At 38.0% G+C, this 25,879-nt stretch overlaps 1 protein-coding gene across 3 annotated transcripts; it reads right to left on the bottom strand.

Moving 5' to 3' along the window:
- Positions 1-464: 464 nt before the first annotated feature.
- LOC134819204 (speract receptor-like) lies at positions 465-25,482 on the bottom strand. 3 transcript variants are annotated; one of them, XM_063829030.1, is made up of 14 exons: positions 25,358-25,482; positions 25,059-25,137; positions 10,567-10,661; positions 8,990-9,138; positions 8,666-8,835; positions 8,271-8,423; positions 8,032-8,130; positions 7,655-7,833; positions 7,240-7,384; positions 6,880-7,006; positions 5,915-6,050; positions 5,675-5,763; positions 2,659-2,794; positions 465-1,188 (listed from the first exon to the last, which is right to left on the bottom strand). In XM_063829030.1, the coding sequence occupies exons 3-14, from the start codon at positions 10,601-10,603 to the stop codon at positions 1,091-1,093; spliced, it is 1,518 nt and encodes a 505-aa protein (XP_063685100.1). In that variant the 5' UTR covers positions 10,604-10,661; positions 25,059-25,137; positions 25,358-25,482; the 3' UTR covers positions 465-1,090. The 3 variants fall into 3 exon arrangements, with proteins under 3 accessions (XP_063685100.1, XP_063685083.1, XP_063685092.1); XM_063829013.1 differs by lacking the exons at positions 25,059-25,137; positions 25,358-25,482 and adding an exon at positions 9,590-9,622 and having other exon boundaries at positions 466-1,188; positions 10,567-10,662; XM_063829022.1 differs by lacking the exons at positions 25,059-25,137; positions 25,358-25,482 and adding an exon at positions 9,590-9,622 and having other exon boundaries at positions 680-1,188; positions 6,883-7,006; positions 10,567-10,662.
- Between the last annotated feature and the right edge of the window lie 397 nt (positions 25,483-25,879).

Below are 25,879 nucleotides of genomic sequence, written 5' to 3'. Positions count from 1 at the left end.
AATAGAAGGAGATGATGGTTCTGCTGGAGTGCCCGGAGAACAGGATTGTAAACCGGAGAGCTGTGGATTAACGCTGGGCCATTGTTACGGGAGTAGCAGTGTTATTCCCCACTGTCCAGTGTAGGGAGGGGTACGGAGCAGCTTCTATCTGGAGGAACACGAGGTTCTGGGGCCTCAAGTGCTGCAAAATTATTGTCAAACAGTGAGATTACAATCTGAAGTTGTGACTTGATGATTTCTATGACGAGTATGCGATCTACCGTATAGTGACGTTTCTATGTGTGGTCAACTGATCTGTATAACTGCATTTAATTACAGTTAACAGTAACACCCTCTATAATACATAAAAAACTGTAGTTGAATTGTGAATACGGATTATGATTAATAAGGCTGTATTTATTGATTCCATTACTTTGATGAAATTTCCCATTCCAGTAGGTTTTGTATCATTCACACTGCACTTTAATACCAAATTGAGCAAGATGAATGATATTGATTGTCAAAAGATTTCTATAATTCTATTGCCTCTTCTCTGCGCTTATCATTTTACACAGACTACTACTCGATTTATAACATTGGAGCAAATTCTTGTTTTTTTACGTTCACGGTATGCATGCAAAAAACACCTAATTTTATGATAATAATTGATAATGATTTAATTGATGAAATCGGTCGTTTTCGATGAAGTCAAAAAGTTTTGAGTCACATACTGAATTGATTAAAAACATCATTATTTCATAGACTAAATATATTTGAGCTTAGTTTTACCCATAAACTATCGTTTCTAACGTTAAGTGCGAAAATCACCAAGCTTATATCCAAAGTTACACAAAATATTACTTAACGTGATAAATAACATCAATAATGATTCAAATTAACAAATATCAAAAATGTGTCACTGCACGACTTTTTAAAATTATCACATCATGCATTTCCAAACGTTATGTTAACAAATTCATACATGATCTTCGACCATAATGCTTGGTCGAGTTCTGTGCGTAAAAATGAATAAAAACGAACTCTATCGGTGACGTAAACAATCATTTTATTCATATCGTAAAAACAAACTGTTGCAACCCAGTAAAAGATTCTATTTGTTAGTTCTATTATAGAGGTAAAGTCGAATTGATAGTCCAAAGAGGAATGCAGCGCATACGAGGGCCATAAGAGTGATCTTTGCTATCGCGTCTGAAATAAAAGAAAAGTCACAACATTGACAACACTGAAAACAGTGAAGCAGTAACAACACTGACAACAGTGAAGCATTGAAAATAATATTTGTTGAAGATTGAAAAACGAGTTGAAAAAGGGCTTTCATTTTAAGAGAAAATCGTTTAGTTCACAAAATGTCGGTTCATTTATATAATTATAATATAACGTCGTCATGGTAATATAACGGTATAAGGGGCCAGTGTATTATACTTGACGGATCCATTGTGCAACCAGTATGAGATAACGGTGCCTGTGTCTTGTAAAAAGAAGTACTTAAAATGGAGATGTCGGCTCTTGATTTGACATGGTGCCAAACGGAGATCATGGCGACAACTAGGTTATCTAATCCTAAGTGTGTGGTCACCTTTTAGTTGATTATAGAAAAGTAATAATGAGACAAGCATTTAGCATTTAAATGTTACAACCATTTACTCTCTGAAGACGATAAAAAGTTGCTGAACTCAAGGATGTTGCTCTCATGACAACTTTACAACGAGACTGCAAGAAGACGAAAGTAATTGTACCGCTACGACACTCAAAATAAATGATGAAATATTGAACATGAATGAGCACAACCACAGGATGACATGAAATCAGGAGATTACTCGCAGAATCTTACTTGATTGGAGTTTTCATTAGCTGCACATCCACAACCAACCAAGCAGCGTTCCATGCAACTGCTGGCATAGTCTTCCGGACTACAAAGATTGTGTGAAGATACAAAGCGCAGCTCAACCAATACTGACATCTTACAGTTAGCTGTAAAATACTTGCTCTTGCTACATGTAGCAATAAACTTGCTTTAATAACTCAGGGCTCATAGATCCAATGACATGATCATTGATCAAATATCAATACTTTACTTTCAACTAGGCCTTGAATAAAATATGGCTGGTCCCATACTAAACCAGTAAGGTTCAAACTTCAAACTTTAAAATGCTGCAACACCAGTGCTTCCGAAGTGGGTGAACGTAAACAAATAAGAATGTTCAATGCAGTACAAACAACAGAACTTCGACTACCAATGCACACGAGCTTACTTTAAATTTTTATGAAATGCTACAAATAACTAAAGGTGAGAGTAGTAAAAGAAACCTGAATGAGACATGAGTGGACTAGAAAGTCCGAACAATACACCTGAACACCAAAAAGGACCTAAATTTTTCACACACATCAAATGAAGTCCCAGACGCACTCAAGTGGCAGAACCCAAAATAAAGTATGAAGCACGCCAGACCATGGAGAAAAAGGTGAACTTACTCTTGTCTGGTGCTGGCCTTGTTATAGTAGCACAGCTTTATTATAAACACAGATATAAATGTCCAAGTAGCGAGTGTGATCATGGTTATTCTGGCGGCTGCGTCTACAATAAGGGGTATGTTAACTGACATATACAGGGGGGAAGTGAAACTGTACAAATTGAGGGTCAGTGGGAGGTGGACCGACCTGAGTAGGTTTCACACAGCTCGTACTGTCTCCCACACGCTGCGGGCGCTTCTTCGGGAGCTCCTGGCCAGATTATGTTATCAGCACTTAGCGTTAGAGACTCGTTCAGGTGTCTATCCATCCACCATGTGCCCACCTGGGAGAATGGGAGTGTAGAAATTTTAGTGAGTTGGTGAACAGGGGTGTTTGATTAGACCACGTTTAATCGTTAATTAATGACTAAACGAATATTTATTATCAAATGAGCCTGTACTGATTTGTTATACTGATAGACATGAGGGGGTGACATTGCTTCGTAACCATGGTAACCATGCGTTCTAATGACCGTTCACTTTTACGACAGTCGCTAACTGGGTTAGAGATAGTTACAGAAGCTATCCTGTGACAGATATCAAGGCATGATAACGCTCAAACGATCAATTAAACTGATTGGCCCCGCTAAAATATGCAATAATTTAGTTAGGGTATGTCCGGTAAACAGGCAGTAACTTTTGTAGATTAAAGAATTTATACAACGCTGCGATCTCAAGAGCCTAATTTTGTACTGAAATTCAGGATTTTGTTTCTGCTCAATTTTTACTTTTCACTCGCCCGTTTTCATGATTCTCAATTATGAAAAGCATATATTTGCTCACGACATTCCTTCTACTCTTTCCACCGGACCAAATCTTGCCCACAACACTGCCTAGATCAGTCTGCTGGAAAGGAGGAGTCAAATCAAAGATTAACTCATACGGCGCGTACGGAGCAGCTGATTTCAAGGCTTGTGCTACACTGTTACTCCGAGAATCACAGTATTTCTCTGCAACTGTGGATACCAATACCTCTATCTGTTATCTCTCGAGGAGCGTACAGTTTGTGACTGGTGTTATCATAGACCATGAACTATCCTGGGAACCCCAACTAGATAACATAAAAAGTAAACTAACTACAAGTATAGCTATAATTAAACGTATTATGAAGTTTATTCCAGAAACAGAGTACCATAAGCTGTATGACTCCTTATTCAAGTCTCATATGAGCTACTGTATCAGTAGCTGGGGTGGTGTCACACCTCATAGACTATCTAAACTGTTCTCCATCCAAAAAAGATGTGTACGCCTTCTATTTGGAAGCAAACCAAGCTTTGACCGGGCAGAGTATTATAAAACATGTGCACGTGCAAGACCATACAGTGAACACATCGCAAAAAGGAGCTTTGCTTTGGAAAACACTAAGCCAATATTCAATACCGAGAAAATCATGTCAATCCACAACCTGTACACCCAACATATATCCACTGAACTGTTTAAAATCTTGAAACTGCATCAACCTATCTCTCTGACAAGTTTATTCCAAACAAGTTCCAGAGCATGTAGCCAAACTATGCGGGTCCCCCGACACAAACTTGAAATTTCTAAACACAATTTTGTCTTCAAAGGTACGACTATATGGAACAGTTTGGTTGATAAAATATTCGACAAATGCACTCCTAATGAAAACAATGTCATGGTCCCTGGCTCTAGTAAATTTTCCGACCTTTCCTCCCCCATCTCAATTATCAAGAGCCGTATCAAAAAGCTCTTACTTGAAACCCAGCAATTGACAACACCTGGGCGTGAAATTGAGTGGCTCCCCCTAAATAGCTGGGGCATTGAACCAGCTTAGTCAATCAGCATCCCATCCCTTGCATACAACTAATTACAAAAGCGCTAATTATACCTGTTTTAAAAGCATCCTGTCTGGAAGTTCCCTGACTGCCGTGTGAATCTTTGGATCTATTTTTGGATCTATTTTTATATTGATATGATTTTTATATACCTATATATTCCTCGCATAATTTCCATGTCCGCCTGAACAAACCTGGCACCATCAAATCTTACTCTAGAAACCCCAGAACTCATCAAGCCTAGTCTGATTTTAAAACTAGTTGACCAGCTACGTACAGTTTCCTGGACAGCTGGAACCTTTTGGGCCATGCACAAGCCAATAGCATGTATGGTCCTGCAGTGGGGTCTCCTTGTCCTTGGATCTGTGTTTTGATCCGTCTTTTCTTAAAATTTTCCATTTGTGTCACTTAGAATCACCTTTTAAAATGTTAATCGACACCACTGGTCCTAGTTAAATTTAGCCATGACACGACTACTCGAACGTAACAGTTAAATAGGTGTGACATACTATTATATTCTTATAATTATATCATATGAATTGATTGCACTGCTAATAAATAAAATACTTTGTTTTACTAAAAATACTTTGTTTTACTACTGAGGTTGAGGCCACAAACTGGTATGCAAGCAAGGTTTGCTTGGTCGCTGATGGAAATATTATACTTGGTAAGTTTTAAATGCTTTGGCATTTTCCATACCTTCTCCCTCACCTAACAATGCACAGTGGAATTTTTCATAGAGAGATAGTGTGTCAATCTTCTAATCATTAATGTAAATATTGAGATTCTATTCTAATAAAGCGATAACTTAGATATCGACCAAATGAGTATTGTGAAATAGTCCTTGTGATAATTGACAAAACTTTGTCAAAAGAGCACATCATTGGGAAAGAAATTAAACTAATCATCACGTCGCTAACAAAAAAGACAGCAACATTAGCGGCCAGTTATTTAAAATAAGAAAACTGGCTACTGCTACTAAATAACTAATAACATCAAAGGCAGGGAATAACAACACGTCGCAAGCTTGCTGCAGGTCTGCCTTGCTGCCTTTCAATGTAGGACCAATGAGCGGTCGTACATACATTGTACAAAATGAAACTTTCGAAAAATATAATAAGGAAGATATGGGTTAATGGTCCGCATTATAATATTATGGACAATAATTAATGAAAAGCCCATAGAAGCCTTATAAAATAACAGTTCATAGCTCATGCTAAATATCCCAGTTCCGTCAATTCTTGTTAAATTTCCAATTTATAGAGCATACTTAATTTGAGCAGATTCTTAATGTAAGAACCCAATTTCTACATTCAAGCGAAATTCAATTAAAAATTCGAACAGTTACTCCAACTCAAGAAAACAAACCTGTTTAAAATCGCCGTTTTGTATGTTCATTACTTGGACGTTTCCAAGCCTGTCTCCAGTTACATCTATTTTTATTTGTCCAGACATCCCTGAAAATCGGACTGTGTGATACATTGTTATCTGCTGGTGCTGAAATTCATAGCATGGTCCATGATTCAAAGTCATTATTTTAGTCCAAAATATGTTTCACGCAGTTTTACCAAAAGAGATTGTTACAATTGAAGTGAGCACAGTTCTTACCAGTCCAAGCGTATTTTGCCATAGAGGCTACCAGTCTCTCTCCATCTTCAATTTCGTGGTTGTTATCAACTGCTGTTTTCAGAGCCTTAGCATAGAGCATCACTGCGTCATACATCTGTGCTGCAACTAGATTCGCCTGGGGGATTCTGGTACTACTTTCTATTTTATCATTATTGTCTATTTCTGGTCTGGGGGTCTCATTACTGGCGACTTTTGGTATTTCTCGAACAAATGATCTCTCAAGGACAAAATCCGAAATTTTTCAATTGAATAGCTATGACACCCCCAAGCCAGCGACTAGCATGTTATAATTTTTAGAATATTTTAACCAATTGGACAATTGGTATTGCATTTTGTTGGCTTATCTAGAAGAATTATGCAGCACTAAATTAAAAATACATTTGATAATTTTCACCAGTTACTTAACCAGTTAAAGTGACCAGAGGAACCTGGCCAGGTTTCAGCACTGGATATTACAAATTAAAATACCCCCTGCAGTTGTATGGTCTGACTTTACGGACCAAATTAGCACAACTAATAATAAACGTTCCTGTACATACCATGAAGCACACTATATTATCGTGGAAGTTAAAATGTTTAAACATATCCAAAGGACTTGCTTAAAGTTCAAGATGGAGAAAGAAATGACAATCGCTGTTTAAGTTGACACCTATCGGACGGTCACCACATGCCGTTGCAGGTAGGTTACATTTGCTTCAACACATGCTGAATGAGCCCAATATTGTGGGACACGAAAGTCAGTCAGTCTAGAAATGAATTGTCAGTCATGTAAATACTCTGAAGTGCAGAAAGGGTTAAGAACAGTAAGAAAAAGGATCAAGATTGAAGATTCGATTGCAGTGAATGTATTTTGTTCATATTCATAATTCATTACATTCATTAATTAGCTGTTAAATAATCAAGAAAATTTATAAAAAATACAATAAAATGATGATAACACCCACCACGTCTTTCCCTGTTTTAGGATACTGCTTCTGATCCACCACTTTTCTGACACGCTCGCTAAAAGAAATATAGTTTTTATCTGATTTGTCCAGCAGAGGTTCGAGGTCGATAACACCCTCTATTGACCTGAAATTGGAGCAATTATGTTTGGTGTGTACAGTGCTATGTTTATCTTCTTATCGTACTGAGCGCATGATACATCCTAACAGACATTTTAAGGTACCCTCAACCACGATCCATAAATAGTACCAACTACCCGTATGTCTAGCAGAAGTTTAGACAAAATTATTCAGATCTAGAATGATCTAGGGTTATATTTTGTTCATTAAATTAATGAGAATAATTTATATAATTCTTACTGGATTAGATCTTTATCTTCTTTATTAAGATCTGCCTGAATGAACTCCTGCGTGATGAAGGCAAAATGTCCATTGTTCATTCCTTGCTTCATGGCAGTTTTCAGCACAAATATAATATCCCGTGCGTAACCCACAATTATTATCACTGAAAGATGATTAATTTTCTGATCCTTCGGCTGTGAGTATAGTTAGTGGTCACTATCCACGTAAGGGTTCGAACCGTGGATTTAGTACGGTTAAAATATCAAAATACTAATTACCCCCTAAAATGGTTCATAATATCGTTAATATTGCATTTTAAAATGGATCGAACCCAATTCCCAAATATCTAACAAAACACTCGGAAAAACATTTCTTTTAGAACATTCAAAAAGAAATGATAATCTTCTTTTCGCGATTATTCTAGTCTATTCACCTCTGACTTTAGTTTTCATCCTGTTTAGCTGTTCCACAAGGAGCTGATAAGTGTCGGAAGTTTCGTCGTCCGAATTTTCATCAAAGTAAAACTTCTCTAACATTACTTCTATGTCCAACATTCCGTTGTTTTCTTTAGTTCCCATAAGTTCCTTCATCTTTCCAGCTGTTTTCACATACCTGCCGTATGTGACGATATAGAGTGATATATTCGTCCTTTTCAATTAAAAAATGTATTTATACTTAAAGATTAGCGGGGAATTGTTTAACTTTTATTGTTAGTGATGTTAAAGTAGCTTTTCCTGTCGTACAAAGCGAGGGCCCGCAGTGTTAAAAATGTTAAACACAGCAAAAAAGCAAACGGTCAGGCACTCTTACCAATCTATGTTGTTGACCATCAAGCCAACTTTAATCCAGTTAAACCTATTACAGATGGCTATAATAGATTTGGTATACTTGAACACCGACAATGATAACCTGTAAAATAAGTAAATGACGTTATTTCAAGAAGAGATAAAAATAAATTACAAGAGTTGAGAAAGGATAACCGTCTTCTCAATAATACTTATCAGCTTCATCCGATCGTAACCAAAATACAACATATATTTATTATTTACCTAGCGAAGGTGGGATATTTGTCAGTTTTAGAAAGATCGTCGGAAGAGCAAGAGTGGGATACGACGGGGATATTCCACTGATCCGAGGAACACAAGTACCCGGCCAACTCACACACTACGGAGCACGATATTCCAATAACTGCGCGAATCTTCCTGAAAAACAGCAGGGTCAAGGTTAAGTACGGAGCACAATATTCCAATAACTGCGTGAATCTTCCTGAAAAACAGCAGGGTCAAGGTTAAGTATACTTAAGTATGTATGCAGCAGTTTAGTAGTAACTGGCAAAGTAGCATTAGTAGTTGTATAATTAAAGTGGTTGAATTACATTTCATAATTAATGTATTTTACAGCTCGTTATTAGTTTCGAGTCAGATAAGGCTTATATATATATTACTTATTTTCCTCGTTATCATAGGCGTTAGTCAGCGCTTTGAGTCCAATTTCCATATCACATCCGTCATCTTTGAACAACATGTCAAAATGATAGCCGGGCAGGAAGGTTTTATCAGCGTTGATATCTTCAATAGCTAGCCGAGCAGCGGCTAAGTTCTCATACCCCGTCGTCTGAGAGGTGTTGAATTGCTCAAATAATTACGTGTCAAGTGTCAACCGAATAATCACGTACCGTGTCATCCGAAGTGCACGTTTAAAACAAACAAGATGGCATAATGTTAGAAATGTTAAAAACAACTAAACATGAGAATTGTACACTACTTACCGCATACAGACTAGAGCTGATGTCAGTGAGGACTGCTAGGTAGATGGTATGGTTTGGAGTGATTACCCCGCTGTCTGAATTTACCCTTTCTTGGGTTTCTTTGAGTCGGTAACCATCATTTTCAGAGTCACCAATTTTTGTAAGAAAACCTGGGAATAAAGAGTATATTAGCGGAGCTGTTGCAAAATACAGTGATTGTTGTAGTGGAATCATGGAAAATTTAGAGCGCCAGAGCGACTCATTTAAGTGTACACTTTCAATTTCCATATATTTTAATTTGGAAGAATTTATCGATCAGATGTATATTGTATATATATATATATGCGATTATTATATTTATACAACAATGTGTGCTTTTAGATCTATGGGTGCATGATCATTGGCCAATTAAAATTAATTCATGAGCATAGTAATATCAGTAGTACACAAATATGTACACAATGCATAAACATTACATAAGCAAGTGCACAATGAGAAGATACCACCGAAGCAGAATAGTGCTGTGAACACACGTATCACACATTATAATTATCACATAATATTATTATAATTACCACATTGACATATTATCACGTTTTTTCACGACAAACCCAACATTACCTAACATTTGGTGATTTGATAGCACCACGCTTCCTAAGTATGAACAAATATGAATTGCTGATAAATCGAAAATCATCAATTATATAGTTATGCCTCAAGCGAAGGCATGATATTTGATTCACAGTACTTCGCTATTTCATTATTTCACACTAGGTCACTGTAAGCATAAAATAAGACATGCTACGCGTACAATTCTACACTATTCTCTACGTCATTCTCTTTGATTAACTTTAATCCTCCTTGATCAATGAGAATCAATGGTCAAATTATAACATTCCGTTTGGAAAAGTCCTTGGAGCGTGCCTTTTTATTGGACGATCAGGTGGGTAAAGTGATAGTTGCAAGATTACGAAATTAATTGTTGCCTTGTCTGCAGTAACCGACACGAAAAGCCCGAATGATCGCGCAACCCGAATGGTTGGGTTATTTGGTTGAATTCCTATACCTTACTCGGGAATATTATAGCGGGTTAATTTATGACTGGGAAAATTAATGACCGGGAAAAATATGGCGGAATTTTCCAAAACCCACCACTTTATCCCAGTCATAATATTCCCGAGTAAGGTAACAGCACAAGCCACTACAGTGGTTACATTGACCACGATATGATTAGTCTGCAGAGTATCCCTTACCAGTATTAGGAGTATCCACAATATTACACGCTGCACAGTGTGACCAGAGTGACCACGGTGTGACCACGGTGTGACCACAGTGGTCACTGAGTCACTGACCACTTCATCCACTATCAGTGCGCGACGAACAGGGCACATTTAGTAGTATATGGTGCCACAATATAGATCTTGATACTCCAGTAGGGATATGAACCATATTCTTTCTGATACAAGCCTAAGTTTATCCATTAATCTTCCCGTGTTGACCAATAAAAACTCAGAATCACCCTCACGTGTCAACACATGAGAATAAGGTCCACCTCCCCACCAGAGTCCAGATCACTCGACAATATAATTACAGCTTACCTATAATCAGAAAAGGGAGTGTAAGGATGTAGCTCATTGTACAGCCAATGTAGAGCGTCAGAGCAGCTAACCATGGTCACTGCTTTCCCTCATTTCTGAGATAGCGGGTAAGTTAAGAGCTAGTTACTTTCATGTTCGTTTTGAAATGAAAGACGAAAGTAAAGACGAAAGTAGTTAAAAAATTGAATATTTCATCAAGATTTGTAACAATCGCTTAATATAAGCTAATGAAAATGATATAAGCTAATGTACGCTATCAGTAAACCGATGAAGCGGCATATATAAAGTAGAAGCAAAATTGATAAACTGGTTATTGTCGTGCACACAAGTGACACAGCTTGTAGAGCTATAAATGTAATGATGACTTTGAGTTGTCTAAAATAAAATATATTCTGTACAGCGATTGCGAAACTAGACGTTAGAGCAAGACATGTCTAGAGAATGTTGTAACTTGCAGAATGTAGACATTGTTACAGTGTTACTACATAATAGTAATACCATGTAGTTGTAGAACAAAAATATGCATGTGTAGAAAACGAGGCTAAACCCAAATTACAAATGCGTCAAAATATTTCTTCTCGTGTGAATTTGCGGTGCAAGAACAATACAGTTCTCGAAAGTAATACAGTTCTCTAAACTAATTATGGTCCAGCCACGCGGCAGTAAATTTCCGTTTTCAGTACAATTTAAGATTAAAGTTCGGCGCAGTTCAAAAGTGCAAGTCGTTTAAGGAACGTATAAAATGCTATGAAACTGCGCCTCACAACCTAAGAACTGCCAAACATCCACCAACCAAAAGTGTTTGACGTCAGGAGATGAGGACAATTTAGTTAGTTGAAGCTAAACTTGAGTTTCACAGAAAGGAACTTTCAATTTGTGTGTGATCTGCTTCAATTCAAACTATGGCTTTCACTTTTACAGAATGATATTGGAAATGTCTGGGAAACAAAGGAAACATAGGGAAATGTCTGGGAAACAAAGGAAATGTCTAGGAAACAAAGGAAATGTCTAGGAAACAAAGGAAATGACTGGGAAACAAAGGATTCAAACTGTGGCTTTCACTTTTACAGAATGATATTGGAAATGTCTGGGAAACAAAGGAAACATAGGGAAATGTCTGGGAAACAAAGGAAATGTCTGGGAAACAAAGGAAATGTCTAGGAAACAAAGAAAATGACTGGGAAACAAAGGAAATGTCTAGGAAACAAAGGAAATGACTGGGAAACAAAGGAAATGACTGATCACACAATAAGGCAAAATAGATAATATAATTAAATAAATTTAAATCCAACAAAAGAAAGCATCCAGATTTTTGTATGAGCGTCGAGGTAGGTCTGCAACTTTGAAAACTGGCAGTACATTTACCTATTTACGTGACACGATCAAAGAAGGTCGAATTAGAAGGAGAGAACGACAAAGCAGTTTTTATACCCCGTACGTATCAGAAATCAACACCACCAAGGTGGAGATTGCTGATATCAGATCGGCTCTCTTAAACATGACTAACCAATAACTTTAAAGTAAAAATATGCAAAGTCAAAACCAAAGTACAGTCCGAAAAATATGTAATGATTAACGATCCGAGCATTTTTGCAATTATAAAAGGACTTGTTCCTATTGACAAGATGGTTTGATGTCGATTCGGGGACTGGACAAGGTGATGTGCAAGGGCCTCCCATTTTCAACCTTGTACTTAACTGGGGATTAGAACTTGCCGAGAAGTTTAAAAATATATCGCGTGGTTTTACTCTTCAGTACAGACAAAGTTCCAGACAACCGGAAAAATGTGTCATTGATTTGGACTATGCTGATGACATAGCAGGCATGGATGACACTGTCGAGGGACTGCAAGAAACAACGGACAATATTGCGAAATACTGTGGGCTTGGGGGTTTAAAGATGAACGCAAAGAAAACAGAGATCATGGTAATTGGGAAAGATACGTCGCGGCGCCCGCTCCCGGAGAGTGGGACCATAGATGTTACTGTCGATGGAGGCTCTGCAAAGCAGGTCGCTCAGTTCGCTTGTTTGGGTGCCGGGGTTGCATCGGATGGCAAGATCGATAAAGAAATGAGTGTCGGGATTGGGGGGGCAACCGGAGCTTTTGGCCAACTCAATAACATTTGGAAGAGTGGGAACATGAGCATTAACAACGGGGTGCGGATCTACGTCGCAGCTGTTCTTGCCGTTCTGGCCTGTGGGGGTGGGATGTGGAGCGCGACTCAAGTGCAGGCAGGGGGATTGGGGTCTTTCCATCAGTACTGCTTACGCAGAATCCTGAGAGTGAGGTGGTTCCGTCGGGTAAGAAATGAAGATGTTTTAAGAAGGGCTTCAATGGCTGCTCTTGCTGACATAATAGCAACAGGACGGCTGCGTTGGTTTGGGCATGTCGGTGGAATGCCTGAGGATCGGTTACCTAACTATCTACTTGAATGGAAACCCAGGCGTGGGAAGCGATCGGGAGGCGGGCCTAGGGGGAGCTTGAGTGATGTGTTTGTTGGGGATGCTGAGCGGGGATTGGATCGTGATGGACTCACGATTGATTGTGTGAGGGGATTGGCTGCAGATCGGGGGGGATGGAGGGATGTTGCCCGCCGAAGTTGTATAATACAAAGTAATGACGCAGATGACGCAGACTAATCCTTTTGGATGGAGATCTCGCCATGTAACATGTATGTATGTTCCTATAATATTTGACTAACAGTAACAGTTAAAATACGAATATTATAGGCTACACTCATGTGAATAGAGTATGCGATTATAGTAAATTTGAAAGTGAAAATTTATCTATAGAAAATGTTCGACTTAATATAGTAGTAGTAGTAGTAATTAAGTAGCAGCCACGAATCTATCTTTATTTATCGTTTACAATTCATCCGGTAATGATTGCCCTCAAACTACCAAACGCACATAATTTAAACCGTGTATAATTATAACCATACAAAAATTCAACCGCCAAACAATTTTCAGCATTTAATAATTGTTGCAATTTCAATTTTAGAAAATTACCTAAGTATGGAGCTTTGAAGAGTAAGGCAAAGGATACCGAGTTAAACACCAATTTAAGACAAACATTTTACTCTTCACCCCACTTAATCAAAGGATTATATTTAATTACACAACTAAGCTTTGTCAGTGTGCTGTGTTTTACGAAATGTTTGGCAATCTTAAATGCTGAGAAGAGAAAGATAATAAATAAAATGACATGACTGGTAAATAGTAAATACCGTACATAATTATAACCTTACACACTGCATAGTTTAGCCTCGGACATTTTAAATTTTAGTGAATACTGAATAGTAAGTGAGTAGGTAGCTGTAGGTTGTATTTAAAAAGCGAGTCAAGTAGCTGTTATAAAAGCAAGTCAATGTAGCTGCGGTTGATGCCAAAAAAAACTAAGCACTATTTTTGGGAGAATTGGGTTGAACACAAATGACAAATGAGGAATTATGCTATCATGACATCATGACATGTAGCATTTCACCCAAAACTCTGCCAGCCAAATTATACTGGGAAATGCTTTCACACGACAATATGGGCTTTTTGAAGCAAATTTGATGAGTTTGAGATTTACTGTGGCTTCACCTTTCATAAACAAAATACTTAATTAGCTAGCTAATTGACATGAATGGTAAGATAATATAGATAACGAAGAAATTTTTACCCACGCATTGTAAATTTATGAATAACAGCACGGTGAAAATATAAATAGCTGAACTGAGTTTTGGTAATTACCATAAATCAGATACTTTATTTGTAATTATGGAATTGGACGGTGATAGGTTGGACGAAGGCAATACAATGAGAAGATCAGCCGGCACCGACGTGACTGACCTTTAACAAAAGAGAAGAGAGGCATAATTAAATCGAATTAATGGCAAGGACATTGAATAAAACCAACTATTTTCATACATATTTACACAACTAATAAAGATGAAAAGACAGTAGTGCTTAAACGAAAGAAGGACGAAATGAAATTGTGGCAATTATAAAATTTAGTGGATATTCGAAATAATAAGAGTAAAATTCTAATGTTATTTAGATTTTTGATACGTAACGCTTCAATGTAGGAAACCTAATCGCCTACTAGGAAAAATTCCAAAAATAAAGATAATCGAGAACCAAGGTTCTATGTTCCCTGCTTATCTGGTTAAGGAAAACTATTGTAAACAAACTTAGCGACCTATAGATTTACTAATACTACAAATTTACTACTGTAGAATTACCAATCTGTTAAATATTTAGGCTGAAAACAACCATCTGTAATACACGAGGAGAGTTAATACCACGAAATAGTCAGTTGTAAAACGGAAACATTACGCACTTATCAGGCTTGAAACTGCAGCTAAAGTCTTAACATGACTATAACTGTGCTTAGTGGCAAATGCATGTCGGTTCTTCTTTTAATCATTCATATCCTAATTGTATCGCTAAAAATTACACTGAAATATTGAATCATATTTTTGTTCAAGCGTGCAGGGAACGAAAAAAATTATCAATTCTGTCAGCAGCCATCAGAATTCAGAATTCTGAACAGAATAGACGTGACATATGTTTGATCGGCCATAATTCTAATAACTAGTGCAGCGTAATATAAATGGGTGGGCGAGTGACAGTCGAAAATTAGTAGCTCAATAGTCTAATTCATTTCAATTCGGCAGGTTGGTCTGGTTCGCAGATTCAGTATCATGAACGCTTTATACTGAACCACAAGTAGCTACATAGAAACCTTAAAATGCGAGACGGCTGCATTTCATTAAATATTCCAGAGGATCATTATTATAATGACAAGGAAGGCAGGACATGCAAGATACATCCAGGGACTGTTTATGGTTGTTGGTGTCATGCTCTAGCTAGAAGCTACCAATAATAGTACAATGTATGCTCTATACGTGTACGATGTGTGGTCGTTATGCTGCTTGCTGCTGCAGTTCCTCATTACACTATGCCTCCAACCATGAACAAGATCACATGTGCGCAGATTAGACCGTACTAATTAAACACTGAACAGACCAGGAGAATATGAACAAACATCTCCGTGTTCTGACGTTCTGTAACAGCCCTGTAACAGCCCTGTAACAACCCTGTAACAGCCCTGTAACAGCCCTGTAACAGCCCTGTAACAACCCTGTAACAGCCCTGTAACAGCCCTGTAACAGCACTGTAACAGCCCTGTAACAGCCATGTAACAGCACTGTAACAACCCTGTAACAGCACTGTAACAGCCCTGTAACAGCCATGTAACAGCACTGTAACAACCCTGTAACAACCCTGACAATCACTAACTCTAAAATGATAAGCTGTACAGGACAGTGAGACTGTATTACACGTAGTATTCACTAGTATACTCTGTGAACGTCATCTTGATCTCTAGAACATGTGTTTTTGTGCTGTAGACAGCAATAACCTGAGTTTCGTATTAAACTAATGACAGCAGGCTGTAAACCAGAGAACACAACACCGCTTGTAAACACAGGAAAATACAAGGATTGCTGAGCACATCTGAACATGACACAGTATTCTCTACAATCCTACCACGGCATTTCCCTGTAAGGTCACCTGAGAATTGCTCGCTATGTGATTGCCAACCATCTAGAAGCATCCATGCATTCAAGCTGTTTAGGATAGGTTAAATGGGCAATAAACCATCCTATTCTCGCATGAAAATGCCGGCACAACCGGATACTTGCTGGAAAATCAGATAGAAGCACAATTAGTAGAAATGATGGTAAAAAATAGGCAGACGTGACACGAGTCTAGACGATATTTTTGTCCGTATAATGACATCGTTTAACCCTTGCCAAATGCCACATGGTTCAGAATTTAAACAACAAAAGCGTCTTTATGAAGAAGCAATTACCGTCCGACCATTATATTTCAAAATGGACTATGTCGACGTGGTGCTAACCCTTCCAAGAAGTACGAAACAATATCGTTCCAAGGTAAATAACGATGGGCTATTAAAGGCCACTTATGTCCATCTGTGGAGTGAACAAGGAGTTAGCGGTCACTAATATGGAGACTGATGGCCTGTAAACATGAAACATGTAGACCGTGCTGATTGTGTAGAGCCTGGGACAATAGACATTGTTCCCAGTGTCGGACACAGTCAGATAATCAGATATTAATCAGGCCATATTATGGAGGTCATGGCAAGTAGGATCGACACAATCGGCACGTATACATGCTCATTAGTGACAATGAGTCCGTTCAGCTAATAAAGTGAATTGGATCCGATCATCTGCTGAATATATTGAACGTGTTACTGTTAACAGGTTATGTGGAATAGAGCTGATAATGACTGATATATGCCTCTCAGTCTCACGTAGGATGTTTTGTAGGTGTTGTGACATAACTCAAAAGTGTTGAAATTCTTCAAAGTGTTATGTAGTTGCGGAAAGTAAAAAGTAAAATTAATATGAGAAAATAAAAGTCCGTAGTAATAAGTTTACTCAAAATAATCATGAAAAATGTAGTGCTTCCAGATCCTTCGACTAGTAGAAATATCAATAGTTATCCAAGCGGCTAACTGCAGGTAAAAGCACACAACTCCATTAAACATGCTAGAAATAAATATACTCACTGGAGTCAAGAAAAGAAATAGTCTACGCATTAGTGGAAAGAGGAAACATCTCGAATGTGGTACGTACCAATATCTACAAACATTAAATGCAAACCCTATTTATGTTCAAGCACGAAGCAATGTTACCGACATCTACTGTCGGTCCTAAGTCTCTTCATTAGACGTGGGCATTATAACGTGGCTGGCTCGGTTATAAGCGCGTATAATCACCGAGGAGGATATTGAAGACTAAACGGCATGATATTAAACTCTAGGTATTATGCTCAATGAAGTTTAAGAATGTGGATTGTGGATAATTACCGACAAATTAAACCGTTTTGATTTAAAGCTGTATTTGATGAAATCCCAATTAAGGCAAGCCTTAGATTGAATGGCCATTATTCCATGATAACATAAATTGGATTATAACATGCTACGTAGCTGATATTTTGGCGTGAGCAAAACTTAATAAGTCATGAGAATTATTTAAGTATAGCATGATGTGACCAACATGGTCATTATAAGAACAATTCCTAAGTCATCACTACGGACCAATGGTGTGTGTTGTGTTATTGTGGGTAAAACCATCCAATAAGCAACACTTGCGAGTGTATATAAGCCGGAATTTAAAATTACAATATTCGTAACATATCGCCTGGTTGAATGTGAAGTAGGAGTAAAGAGAGAAGGCAGGGCGGTAAGAGATTGGCTGGTGGACAATGGTCGCGTTATAGTGATTATAATAAATCCGTCATGTTTCACGCAGCCCTCCCTGAAACTCAATTACTCGAATTCCTACTGACAATTAAATGTGACGATAAGGATTCCTGTCATTAATTGAAATATAATCCTTTGTGTGAGAAGGCGGTTAGTTTCATGAAATTGACCGGTAAGATTTTATTTGTCGAATATTACAATTAGGAATTAATAACTTATTCTATCGGCCATTGTTTGATCATCTACTACTGCAAGCGGAAATTTGTCAAGCTTTAATTAACAACAGCTGTTGATCCAGCAATGCAACAGAGGTACGGACAATGTAATCAATGATCAATAAATCGAGTATATTTCAGGAGAAGATAACGACGACAAGAACTGACAATACAATCAAACCGGCGAACTAACACTTGCTGGTCACGTTCAGGTCACGTGCTGGTCAGGTGGCTAACGCGCGGTACTTGTAATATAAATAAGTAGACGAAAATAACAAGCACTCGTCAACAGAAGAGCCAACAACTTGCAGCTTTTTACTTCAAGCTTCTGCGGAGGTGAAGACGGGGCACAGTGTTTTTGTGTACGGGTGGAACAATGAAGCATGTCAGTAGTTTGTACAGTTGGATTTTGGGTGGGAAAATAAATATGTAATAAACATTTTAACAATGGACAAAGCGTGTATATTGTATTCGGAATAATTAAACAGGTTCACTGAATAGCATTAAGCGTGAAATAGCAATTTAAAACCATGTTTTAGCCAATAACACAAATACCCGAGAAGATTCGCCCAGCCAATCAAATACGAGACATATTTAAAAGGTACGAAAGTCGGTGGTTTTCCGGAAAAACACCATATTTTCGGACTACCAAAATTTAGGTCATCATCATTATTTTCCCCAAATTATTTTTCACGTATTTCTTTAATTATGACTTTGTCGATTTACTATCAATATAGTGTTATAAATATGATTCATCTAACAAATGAACACTAGTATTCGATCCTGAATTGCTTTTAAAATGATTTATAAATTACTTTTTTTTTGGAAAAAAATCCCATATTTTCGTTCCCAAATCATTTAGGTCACCGGAATTATGTCGAATATAAATATGTCTCGTAAGGAAGCTGATAAATTAAAGTGGATATTTGAAAACATATTATATAATTGTATAATTGACTGACTCTCACAAATTTAATGAATTTGAGGGAATATATGGTAATAATATAATAATAATATACTTATATAAATTAATATATATATATTATACTATTCTTATATTGTTATAGAGACTATTGGCAGGTTATGCTCTTTTAATTAAATTAAGCATTCTGCAGTCGCAGAAGGGTTAATCCAATAGGCAGTAATTTATATCGGGACAACTATAACTATTACTATTAAGGGTAGTCGTATACCTTACTCGGGATTATTACGACGGGTTTATTAACGACCGGTTAAAATATGGTTCTGGAAAAATATGGCGAAATTGCTCAAAACCCACCACATTTTCCCGGTCGCCATTTTACCGGTGTCCAACCTTTCAATTTTAGATTCAAAAATGTTGTCTCAGATGTAAATTTCCTTATTAGAGATAAGCAAGTTTAGAAATTTTCGCATTGCTAAAACTTGTGAAACAAGTCAAATTATCAATAATTGTTGAAAGTAGACAGAAATAATGACTCGTGGTTAATCAAACTGGATGGAAAATAGTTTTTAACATTTGAAGCGTAACAACCAGATCGATATTAAGATAAAGGGAGAGCTGTTTAGTCTTCCAATAAGTTGTAATCATCTTCGTTATCTTCATCTGGATCATCCCTTTCATCAGTTTTAATTAATTCAAGTTTTAATTTAACTGTTACTTTTACTTTTAGTCCTATTTCATTATGTAGAGATAGTCAATACCTAAGAAATTAAAAATTGGCCTATTTAAATCAAATTTGACAATAAGGATATATGACAAGAATTGGGCAAAAAGGTGAATTTTTTGCAATTTTAGCCAAATGAAGTCGAAAAACCTACAACAAGTGTCCCAATAGTCTTCTTTAGTGAATATAAGACAACGATTAAAATATGAGCACCCATACCCCTTGGGAACCCTAAAAGCTGAGTAGGCGGGTTTATTAACGACCGGTGAAAATGTGGTTCGGGAAAAATATGGCGAAATTACCCTAAACCCACCACTTTATCCCGGTCATAATTTTTTTTTATCTAGACACTTATTTTACTTCGGAGTATTCCAACAGCCATATTGTTACACAAGTGCAACCAGCCAATTACAGGAAGCCGAAGGATTTGTTTTTAGCCAGTGACGGTTAAGGTAGTGTGTACCATACTTTCTTCGCCCGAGACTTTGCTGCAATGTGCAGCTCCTCATTTAACCCTCACACCCGATTTCTCGAGTATTCGGCTGAGTAGACCGGGGGGCTGCATAGACCACTCACGATCCTAAGCTGAATGTCAACAACACTCACCCCACGACCAGGCAGGCAGTGGGATTTGAACCCGCAACCTCACGATTGCAAAGCTGGCTAACCAACTGCGCTACCTGGCCGTTAACTGCGCTACCTGGCCGTTATAATAATCCCGAGTAAGGTACCTAATTTAACAAAAACAAAATATCATCATGATTGTCATCATTTAACGTTTGAATCGCTGCTTATCAAGATGAAATTACCTTCTAACGAGAATCTAATAATCTAGTTCCATTCACTAACTTAGTATGACGAGCATAGTGACCTGGTGGGTATCGTTACTGTGCGGCTGATCGAACAATATATTAAAGCCCCTGGATGCTCCGTACAGAGTAAGTGTCGCAGACCAAGTACCAACGAATGTGAAATCGAAGGACATATTAAGATAGAGCTCCATTCTGCTGTGGTCTCTTCAGTGAGTCAGAGAATGGTTGCGTGGGTGCCAAGTTAAGTAGCAGACCAAATATTTGAATAATATTCACTTTCAGCCAATAGCAATATTATTAGTCACATCTCTGTAAACAGATGTTGTGACAATAGCAGATTGTCACACTGTCACAGTGATAACCAATTTGCAGCGGTAGAGTGAGAACCGAGAGTGGTATTATTGCTTCATAAAATATGGATAGGAACAAGATTTAACTTTTACCTTAAGCTAAGGTACTTTTTTAACTGAAGGTAAGGTACATTTGTAACTGAATATTGTATGAACGTTAATAGGTTCAGTCAATTTACCAGATTTGAGATTTGCAGCTCAAGATCTAAGTTCGACAAAATTATATCAAAAAGCTCCTAGTCTTAAGATACTTTCGTTTTTACGGTGACAATAACTTTCAACACTAGGATTGTCTGTGGAAACTATCAGCACCATTCGGTTGAATTAATGATAGGCTGGCATGTGTTTCGGTCAATAATACAGTACTTATCACGGCCTGCGTCCCAGACTTACAGTCATTGTCAGTATAATTTACTTAAGAGGTGGAATGTCTCGGAGATTTTGAAACAACTTCAATTTGAAGTGGAATGAGTTCATGAGATAAGTGCGTTGATACCCCCGATTAACCAGGGTTGTCAGGGAGAGGATATTATAACCCCTGTAAATCGGGGTTTTTATTTAAGTGCTAAATACATGTAATATTTGATAACTGTCGGGTGAGAAACACCATGCACCCAATATTTATCAATTGATGGGTTCCTGGTAGCTACTAGGTATATCAAAGCCCGAAAAATTGGGGTTATTATTTTTTATTTACTTTTTTCGCTGCAATCCAAAATGGGACAAAACTTGCGGACGTCCTTTAAAGATGCCCATGCCCCTTCAATGGATTAAATTATCAACACAAAAATCAAAATAGTCTGCAGACTTCGGACGAAGCTTATTTCTGGAGAGGAGTGAAATAATGAATTTTGAGATACATGCTGTGGCGCGATAAATTGATGTATGACACATTTAGTTAGCAACATCGAGGCGTGAGGTCCTCAGGTAATATTAGCATAACTATTATAGTGGCCGTGGTCATAATCTTAATTTAAATTATGCCTTATATTATATTAGATAAAGTGAGCAAGAGCAAGTCGTGTACAAATACCTGCCAGAGCTTAATCCCGGCGTGACCACCCTTTTGAAGCGCACGATTTAAATGTCATAACACGACATAATTAGATTGCACTCACGTCTCACATAATATGCTACTGACGAGACAGTAGTATGTATGTGAATTTGCACATGTGCTGTTCATGTAGGGGACACATCCCTAAAGTTATGTAAATCTTTCTATAAAATAAAGTAAGGACGATACGTACATCTTACGCTAGGCACTAAGATTATTACAAAAGTACAAATATCCCATGCCATATCCACAAGCAACAACGAAAAAGTTTCTTGACCAAGAATGCATTATCTTATCATGGGTACCTGACCCAGTATCCCCCCAGTATTTAAGGACATTAATAATATTGTAAAATGTTGCGCCATAAATGATGCGCCATTACGTAAATTTAATCATACGATAAATTGAAATCAAGGGCATGATGTTAGCGATTAATACTTTGGAAAATTATTTCATACCCATTTCAGGTTGACTCTGCACGAGAATAATGTAATAATAAGTACGGATTGTTAAAATCGCTTGTTGTAGAGACAGATAAGAGCAAACTTACTCGGTTTACTAACGACAATTTTCCGTTAACTACTCCAGACAAAGGACTTTGCTACGAAACGAGGTAGGAAATTTCAAGAATCAAGTTGCACAACTGTACATGAGTCCGGTTAACATATGTGAACAAAAGTGGTTGTGCCTTGCAAGTGCCAACTGGGTGGAAGTGTGCCTGTTACTAGGGCTCGGGTGAGATATAATGAAAAGAATAAAGGTCAGGTGGGGGTCACGCGACCTGGCTACACGCGGAAAGTGAACAGCCCAAATATTATGTACATTACACAATGTCAACACATTCACCCTTCAAATTGGAGACAGTAATTGTAGGGTCCCGGAAGTGGGCCAACTCTCTTGCCAGTGAAACATTAATTATGAGGGTTAAACGTGATTTGAAACAAGGTCTGAGGCCGAATTGCCGAGCGTGTGCAGAGCATCATGATCCTCAGCTTGGCAAATGACCGGGCTGAACTATGGCGGAAAAAGGCAACTCCACTCAAAGACCAAGGCTGGACGCATAATTGCGTATTTTAAACTTCCTGGACATTCTATAGTAATGAGTTCGATGCTGTGTAGATGTTGCCACGGTGACTAACAACTTAAGTAATGGCTGTACTCGGTGGAGCTAGAGAGGGTTGGGAAGTGAAGCTGGAGCCTCGGTATAGACTGGCCTCCACAGCCACTGGACTTCAATATCATTTAATCATTTAATTTTAATATGTACTCGCTTAGAATTGTAATAGATCATCACTAGTCTAGAAGCTCGAGTTTCTGGTTTGTACGGGAGTACCATACCCTACCTAATTCTCTAATTGGTTGCTTGTAAGGAGGGCATATAGAATATAAGCATGCCTCATAAAGTCATAAACCTAATAGCGCTAACGATTGGGTGCATCCCCCGCCCACCTCTGAACACAAAGATGATGCAGGTCTTGAACACGTGCACATTGCTGCACTGAGAGCACAATTCAGGTTATATAGTGTCTAATTAAGATCAAAAATGTACTTAGAAGACCTGCGAGGAGAGTCGTGAATCCAAGAAAACCTACATATTATGTACTAGGTACTCCTGGGTGAGCCTCTCTCTCTGTGTGAGAGACAGTACTCACTCACTCAGCACAACTCCTGAATAACGAGAATAAGGAGCCAGATAAAGAAGGAGGCAGATAATGGGAACGAACACTGGTGACTAACAACATTCTAGGAGGCCCCGGTAGCAAAAGTTAGGCGAGGCAATTACTTGGCTGATTGACATTCTCATGTGAATAAGACCAGTATATTTGATATTATAGTAGACGAAGCAGGCGGAGAGCAGGGTGACAAGGTGTTACTTTATAATAATCTCAAGGAAAGTGGAAACGTTACACTGATCATGATGGTTGTTTGTGACGGGAAGTTTATTTTCAGAGCGATACAGCTCAGAATATCAGTTATAGCTATAAGAATTAAGAATACGGTCAGACAATAGACGGGTGCAGGTGTCTAGTTGGCACAATGGCAGACCAAAGCAACGGGCCACAAAATGGAGAGATCACTTTTATATGGAGCTGGATTCGTTATTCATTATACCGGGTAATGAGCAACGAACAAGCTCCATATAAAATTTGTATATTTACCCATGGCCACAGGTAATCAAACTTGTAACAAAGTGGTAATAGCCAGGGCAAACCCCGTGCGACTAGGCTGTTTGGGAAGATTTCCTGAGGCAATGTACAACCTGGTAATTAAGATGAAGTACAATAATTTGCTGACAATGGTGGGTGGGGTGGTGACCACGGTGTAATCATTTAGTCCTGTGCAATCTACCTGATACACTTAGAGAATTATTCTGTATTCGATATATTGATCAATCAACTTATACAATAAACTAATTTATACAATTGCAATGGAATAAACTTACAAAACAAAATAACGTTAAAAAGGTTTCACTTATACAGCTATCATCATGTTCTGCGGTATATAATTTTAAACTGTAAACGGCCAATGTGAGGTATGCAGGCAGCTCCTCAGGTTAGAACGTTCGAATTACTATTGAGTATTATACTACAGGTGTTGCTAGAAGAAATGTAGGTTTTAATCAACGACTTGGGCTGAGAAAAACAGCAACTGTTCACAATAAAATGTACATACAAAGTACACAGGTAGAAGTCATTAGCAAAGCAATCAGTCCCAGTTCATGATGCACCCTTTATAAGAGTTAGCCTTGTGTGCCTGCTAACGGTTTAACGGCTCCCATTTCCTCCCAGTCGCCATGTGAACTTCGTTCTACATCTAAACGCTTTTAAAGTTTAAGTACACAAAATATCATGGTCCAGTGCACAAATTAACCTTTTAGTGACCATTAATAGCTGTAAACAAACAGTGCGTGGTCTGGGAAAATTCACGGATTTTAAACAGGAGGGTTGAGTCTAGTGGCTCAAGATTCGCAGGCTAAGGTTTCAAGGAGTTGAAGAAGGCGCTCAAAATCCTAAAAATAGCTCGGTAATATTCATGGTATTGCTTGTAACCTCGGGTGTACAACGCTCTTCAAGAAGGATAACGACCAAAAAGGCAAGGATAATGACCAGACATACAGATTTAACTAAGTACTTACCAGGTTTAGCGGTTTCTCTTGGGCAGAATTCAATGGCCGTTCTTGGGCGGAGACCGTAAGGCTAAGGAATACACATCACCTGGGAGGAAGAGAAGCCATAACAAACAAATCTCAATTACAATTCCAATCTTTAGACAAAATTGATTGAAAGGGAAAGCACAGGGTAATTTCAGAAGTTAAGGCTTCTAAGGTCATGGTGAAATGTCTCATCTAATGATACTGAGTTGTAAATTATGCTCCTCCTATATTATAATCTCCTATCACAGAACAGATTCTTATCATTTATTTAGAACATTTACCTCTTGTCAGAGCCATAAAGGGTTTACAGAACGGCTATTTCCTATAGCTCGTGGGTATGTTGAATTGTTGACATTTTAAGCTCAAGCCTCGATCCAAGCATTCAGCTAGCATGCCCATCAACTCTAACAATTTTGAAAAGTCAGATAATATTTTGGGAAGTGTTTAAAACTGAACATAAGTCGCACAAAGTTGCAGGTTGAGGGGCCGGGGGGGGGGGGGGGGGGGGGGGGGTACCAATATTGAGAATCGTGGAAATTAATTGTATGATTTTTTCTAAAATAGGAGAGTGAGATCTACTAGATGCTTTTTATTACATCAAAAAAATGTGGATTCTGGTAAAAGTTATGGGTCATTAAACTATTAAAGGTCGGCGCGTGTGTGTAATTCCGAAAATACCGACAACTTTGTCTGACTTTCTGTCACAGTTAAAATGGTAAAATCGCGTCCGTAATAGAATTAATATTTTTTATGGAGTAAAAACCATCTGGAAGATCTCACTCTCCTCTTTCAGTAAACATCAT

The sequence above is a fragment of the Bolinopsis microptera genome, chromosome 1, assembly GCF_026151205.1.
Source record: "Bolinopsis microptera isolate Bmic1 chromosome 1, MBARI_Bmic_1.0, whole genome shotgun sequence".
NCBI classification, from domain to species: domain Eukaryota; kingdom Metazoa; phylum Ctenophora; class Tentaculata; order Lobata; family Bolinopsidae; genus Bolinopsis; species Bolinopsis microptera.
Note: the sequence above shows the minus strand (reverse complement) of the source record. Positions and strands in the feature narration are given on the sequence as shown.

Excerpts from the sequence above, each read along its gene's own strand:
- LOC134819204 (XM_063829013.1), bottom strand. The coding sequence starts at position 10,603 with ATGAGCTACATCCTTACACTCCCTTTTCTGATTATAG. Across the intron at positions 9,623-10,566 it reads ACTCCCTTTTCTGATTATAG|GAAGCGTGGTGCTATCAAAT; the intron begins GTAAGCTGTAAT and ends GTTCATACTTAG. Across the intron at positions 7,007-7,239 it reads GAAGATAAAGATCTAATCCA|GTCAATAGAGGGTGTTATCG; the intron begins GTAAGAATTATA and ends CTCCAATTTCAG.